Source organism: Nicotiana tomentosiformis, chromosome 4 (assembly GCF_000390325.3).
Source record: "Nicotiana tomentosiformis chromosome 4, ASM39032v3, whole genome shotgun sequence".
NCBI lineage: Eukaryota > Viridiplantae > Streptophyta > Magnoliopsida > Solanales > Solanaceae > Nicotiana > Nicotiana tomentosiformis.
Genome location: NC_090815.1, coordinates 118,459,154 through 118,465,153, shown reverse-complemented (window position 1 = coordinate 118,465,153; position 6,000 = coordinate 118,459,154). Strand labels below are relative to the sequence as shown.

The following is a 6,000-nucleotide window of genomic DNA, read 5'->3' as shown; positions in this document are numbered from 1 at the left end:
AATCCATAAAGTCACTTCCCTATTATAGTATTAACCAATTCCTAAACACCAATTGCCCTACACACAAGGGAAATGGTCATTACTGCAAACACTTTTGGGCGTGCATCCCTATCCCATCCCACCTATCTGACAAAAACCAAATAAACTCATCTCAACCGTTCATTTCCTTCTACGTGGACGGTTTCTGATCAACCCACCTTTCTTTCCACTATTGGCCTAAAGTCACACCAACCATCTCCTACTCCATTAATAATTGGCCCAAGTTTTATACCTTTGGGCCCCACACGCCCATTAATTTATTATCCGAAACTATATATTTTGGGTTACCGGCCTTTGCTTTATTAAAAAGTCCTAGTGAGACACTTGGCACTTCTAAGAACCACTCGCAGCCAAAGAAGAAAGAAACGTCTAGTAGTCTGCAAGTTTAGAAAGAAAAAAATATATCCAGAAAAACAGAAAAGGTAAACATGAAAACACACTGTTCTTCCCATTTAAAAAATTTCTCAAAAAAAGAAAAGTTTTATTCTTTCTTGTTATTGGTGCTTCCTTAAATATTTTCTATTTATGGATAAGTAGTCATTGATTAGCTTTCTTGGTTTCTTACCTTCAAAGTTTTCAGCTTTCTGGTTTTGAGCTTTGTGATTTTTGACTTGAGTTTGTACATTTGAAGTGGATATTTAAAGTTTATGCTTTTGTTGAATTGGTTGGTGTGGAGTTTGTACTTTGTATTCTGGGGTTATTGGTGTGAACTGAAAGTTCAGTCAACTAAGTGGAAATGAAGTGAATTTCAAGTAGAATTCTGTTTTTAATTATTTTTCTTTTTAGGGGTTGGTGAAGTTTAGGTTCAGTTTCATTTTGTATCTATTTCCAGGTATATTTGCTTTCAGTTTTATTATACACTTGTGAAAAACTGTGTGTATGTAGATATATGTACATTTGTGTGAGGGGTTGAACAGCATCTTAGTGAAAAGGCCTTAGAGGGAAGTGAAATAACTTGTTGATCTGACATAGTTTTTGTGATTCTTGAATAACAGAGTGAGTTTTGAAGTTTGATTGGAGACTATTATTTTTAGTGAAATGGGGAGTAATTTTAATTTCAAGAACTTTGGAAATGAGCCACCTGGTGAGGGTGGGAAGCAGCCGGGGAACTTTCAGTTGCCGCGGCAGCCATCTATCTATTCATTAACGTTCGATGAGTTTTTGAGCACGACGGGAGGGAGCGGAAAGGATTTTGGTTCAATGAATATGGATGAGTTGCTAAAGAATATATGGAATGCTGAGGAAAGTCAAACAATGGGAGGGTCTGGGATTAATGGGCAAGAAGTTGGTGGTGTTCAAAGTGGGCATTTGCAAAGGCAAGGATCTTTGACTTTACCTAGAACACTGAGTCATAAGACTGTTGATGAAGTTTGGAGGGATATGTCAAAGGAATATGGTGGTGGAAAAGATGGAAATAGTGTTGGGGTGCCAACAAATTTGCCTCAGAGGCAACAAACTTTAGGGGAGATAACACTTGAGGAGTTCTTAGTTAGAGCTGGAGTTGTGAGGGAAGATGCACAGTTAGTCGCGAAATCGAATAATGTTGGAGGAATCTTTGCTGATTTGTCCTATGCTGGAAATAATACGGGGCTTGGATTTGGATATCAACATCAACAAACTAATAGGAACACGGGTGAAACTGGTATTCAGGCTGCTAATTTGCCACTGAATGTGAATGGGGTTAGATCAACACAACAACAGCTAAGGGCGCAGCAACTGCAACAACAACAACCACAACCACAGCAACAACAGCCACATCAGCAACCCCTTTTCCCTAAGCAGCCTGCTTTGGCATATGCTACCCCTATGGCTATACCAAATAGTGGTCAGTTGGGCAGTCCTGGAATGAGGGGAGGAATGGTTGGTACGTCTGATCCGGCGATCAATTCTAATTTCGTCCAAGGTGCTGCTTTAACGGGTGGAGGAATAGGTATGGTTGGTTTAGGAGCCGGAGGTGTTACTGTTGCGACAGCATCTCCAGCTGTTTCATCAGATGGACTTGGGAAGAGCAATGGAGATACACCTTCTGTATCTCCACTTCCCTATGTCTTTAATGGTGGTATAAGAGGCCGAAAATACAGTACTGTGGAGAAGGTTGTTGAAAGGAGGCAGAGGAGAATGATAAAAAATAGAGAGTCAGCTGCCAGATCAAGAGCTAGAAAACAGGTAATATTCTGAATCTCACACATAGGATATACCTTTGGTGTCTGCATGCATTTGTATTTCTAGCTATGTGTATACCAGAAACCAATACATCTGTCCTTAATGTGTATAATCTTAATATTATACGATTTCAGTAGATTTCTCTTCCTGTAAAATTGTAAATTTTTATCTTGATATCTTCAAGATTGTGATTTGAATAGGTCTGATTAGTATGTTCGGAAACATCCGTTGATATACTCTTTCTTAGATGTAGCTGTGTGCTCTAGTTGAGGGGAGAAACACCATCCGTTGTGTTATTCAGAAAACTTAATCATACTTCCATCGATCTTCTTATAACTTCCTTAGTTAAGTCCTCATGAACTTTGCTTAACCTGTTTCTCTAACCACATGCTAATATCATTATTTGGTGCATTTAACCACATCCATTTGATGATTAATGATCTGCTTTATTATACTTCGAGGTGCATCTTTTAACTCTAGAAAAGATTGGATATCGTATGCAGCAGAATGGTGTTTGAGATGTAATGTGACAAGATTTGAAAGGTTCAAAGATTCGGTTTAATAAAATGTAATGCAGCTTGTGCTACACAAAGCAACCAAAATTTGTATGACTAACACTGTTATAAGTTGTAACCTTTAAATAGTTCTGCCTCCTGTGCTTTTGTCTTCCTAAATGTAGAAATGACCAAAAACTAGCACATCGAATTCCTTAAATTTCAAAGGATGCATATGCACTTAACAATTCCTCAATTTTTAATCTGATGAACACTCTTGTGGTCACTGATTACAAATTTTAACTCGTTCTCTAGGCGTATACTATGGAGCTAGAAGCAGAAGTTGCAAAACTAAAAGAAGAAAACGAAGAACTTCAAAAGAAACAGGTGATCTTATATGAAATCACATTGCAACTTTTGTCTGTCTCAATGGTTCACCACTAACTAGATTGTTCTGTTGCAGGAAGAAATGTTGGAAATTCAGAAGAATCAGGTATATAAAGTTGTTCTTCCTCTTTCAAGTCAAACCCCTCGTGCTTTTTTCTTGTCTACGCGATTTTGCCTTAATAAACATAGTCAGATAATTCAGCACACACTGATCGAAATTGTCCAAGTTTTAGCTGTAGAAGCTCAAAGATATTCTACCTCTATGATCACATTGTTTTCTTCTCGAATTGAGTTAGCATAGCCATTTTGGATCTAACAACTGAAGTTACTGCATTATTGTGATACAGGTTATGGAAATGATGAACCTTCAAAAGGGAGCTAAAAGGCGATGCTTAAGACGGACACAGACTGGTCCATGGTAAAGAAAGGGGTTCAGAGATTAGCGATATTAGCCATATTTACAAACTTATAGTAGGTGTCTGTTCATAAAGGGAATATGCGTCCACTTTAGATCAGAAGAGAAGAGTTGTCTTTTTTGCTGTAGCTTTTTCATTCTGTTAATTTCTTATTCTCCCTTGTTGGGCATCATATGCATAAATTAGAGCCAGGATGTAGAAATACCTAGTTGATAGCAGATACACATGAAAATACATATATATATATTAACATTTCCTCTTGTAATGTGTTCTGTAGAAGTGACTTGGAATCCAGCGTACTGCTTTGACAGGCTGAAAGTTAACGACTTCAAAGTAATTAAAAAGTGAGAAAGGAATTCAGATGTTGCCCAAACCCAAATGTTTTTCTGCGGGGCGTTTTGGAGTGAAGAGTTTTCTGTGATTGCTAATTTGGACAAGCATCTTTGTGTAGTCTGAACACGACATTTTCAGGAAAAGAGAAAACATAAATTTTGAGGTGAAACTACCATCGACTTAAGAAAAGAATTATTTTTTCAGATAATTTTCAGCAAATCAACTAAAAACTTATGGGGTGGATGTGGGTGTTTGAAACCTCTAGGTTCAAGCGCATTGGTGATCGATGTTGCTTCCAAATGCACACGCAAGTATACGTGGTCGTACAAGTAATAAAATAATAAGTCGGGTGTCGAACCCATAAAGACTTGTATCAACTACCTACTAAAATCACCAAGATTGTTATTCGGTCAAGCCAAAATCGAGTTCAAGAATGTGATTATACTAAACTATAATTCTAAGTAGTAACTAAATTATCAAGTAGTAAAATAATTGTGGTGTATTTAGTAGAGACAAATATTTCAGGGTTGTGATCGATTCACCAATCCTATTGTGTTTTAGTTAACTCTCCCTTTCGTACAATTCATTCATGGTTGCTAATTAATCGAACAATTACTCTCATAGCCTTCTCCCGAAGTACTACTCGTCTATTCAAAATAGATCAATGCCTATATTCCTATGGAATCAATTTATCAAGAACGCATTAAGATTACTATATTTAATTAAATACGGTGACTAGGTATATTCCTATCCTAACCACAAATCCGCTCCCCTCCCTAAGAGTTAAGATCGTGCTCTCTTCAATTCTTCTCTAATCTAAACATGGTTTTCCCAAGCATAGCATAGATAGTAAATAGGACCTAACTGTTGGCCAGACAATTAAGTAATTAATCACAGAATTGAAGAAATAACCATATATTAGTGAATTGTAATCAAGGTTAATTCAACATAAAACAACAATATTCATGGCTAAATCATAACCCCAAAACTATGGGTTTTAGCCGCTCATGTTCGTAGTAATAATTTTTCAAGTATTTTGTATAAACAAATTACAAGGAAAAGATAAAGGGATGAAGAACTCGATGATTTTCTCCTCCAAAAGTTGTCCACGTGATGTTCTTGCCTCCGGTCGCAAAAACTTCTCTAATAATGATGTTTAATGACTATTTATATGTGTAGGGAAGAGACCTAAATGAAATAACCAAGTCCAAAATCAAATAGGAGATAAAATAGGCTTTAAAAATCCGGAACACGCTCGCCACGGGCCTCGGCTCGCGAGGCAAAACGCCTGGTCCATCTCGCCTCAGCCCGTGCGCCGCAAGCTCCTTCTCGCTTTTTACCCCGTGCGTCGCCAGCTCCACCGCGAGCTAGAAAGCTCGCGTCGCCCAACTGCTTATCTTCATTTCAATGTTCTGATTTCTCATAGAGTTAGTGCTAGTTGCCTAACCTTTCCTTTTCCTTTCTCGTTTTCGTTTCTGTTTCGTTCTTTCAATTCCTTTGCATTGTCTCTTCAATCGTCCTCCATCATAAAGACACTATTTAAGATTAATTCACCGTGCGCTCAAAATTCAGTCTCCAACGTACCTACATATAAAATAAATTCAATTAAGCACAAATATAGTATAGTTTAGCATTAAAGTCCCAAAATATAAAGTAAGTAATACACTAAAAATATGTAATTATAGTAAAACATCAATACCTCACACTTAAACGTTGCTCGTCCTCGAGCAATCAAACTACACTTTATATAGATACGACATTTTTAAACAATTCTCCTAACTTATCACACCAAGAATCTTTAAAATAGACTAAGCACAAGGGTGTAATATCTTCACCTCAAAATTTGACTCACAAGTACCACGCATTATTCACAACTCACTCACTTACTCTAACATAGAGGTCAATGACATTACATTTCCTTCATGAATCAAGTGCCCTCACACAACAAAAGAGATTAGTTCCACACACAATAAAATTTAAGAACAATTAGGAACTCAAGATAGAAAGAATTCACTCACTCTCAGAAATAATATTGATATGCCACAAAAGATGCACCATAGGCTTGCCCATAATATACTACTCTACTAATCGAGCTCATTCAGTTTAGGATCAAGTAGGACTTTAATTGGTTGTAATGTAGGCTGCGGGTCGGGTAGGATATATTTGGA

General features: G+C 37.2%; 1 protein-coding gene across 1 annotated transcript; it reads left to right on the top strand.

Moving 5' to 3' along the window:
• Positions 1–348: 348 nt before the first annotated feature.
• LOC104089140 (ABSCISIC ACID-INSENSITIVE 5-like protein 5) lies at positions 349–3,769 on the top strand. The gene is made up of 5 exons (XM_009593978.4): positions 349–461; positions 1,035–2,205; positions 3,012–3,083; positions 3,160–3,189; positions 3,431–3,769. Exons 2-5 carry the CDS (start codon positions 1,078–1,080, stop codon positions 3,503–3,505), a joined length of 1,305 nt encoding a protein of 434 aa, XP_009592273.1. The 5' UTR covers positions 349–461; positions 1,035–1,077; the 3' UTR covers positions 3,506–3,769.
• The last annotated feature ends 2,231 nt before the right edge of the window (positions 3,770–6,000 follow it).

Bases quoted from the DNA above. Each gene is read 5' to 3' on its own strand.
- LOC104089140 (XM_009593978.4), top strand. From the start codon at position 1,078: ATGGGGAGTAATTTTAATTTCAAGAACTTTGGAAATGAGCCACCTGGT. The intron at 2,206-3,011 runs GTAATATTCTGA...CTCGTTCTCTAG, and splicing joins GATCAAGAGCTAGAAAACAG to GCGTATACTATGGAGCTAGA. The intron at 3,084-3,159 runs GTGATCTTATAT...GTTCTGTTGCAG, and splicing joins AAGAACTTCAAAAGAAACAG to GAAGAAATGTTGGAAATTCA.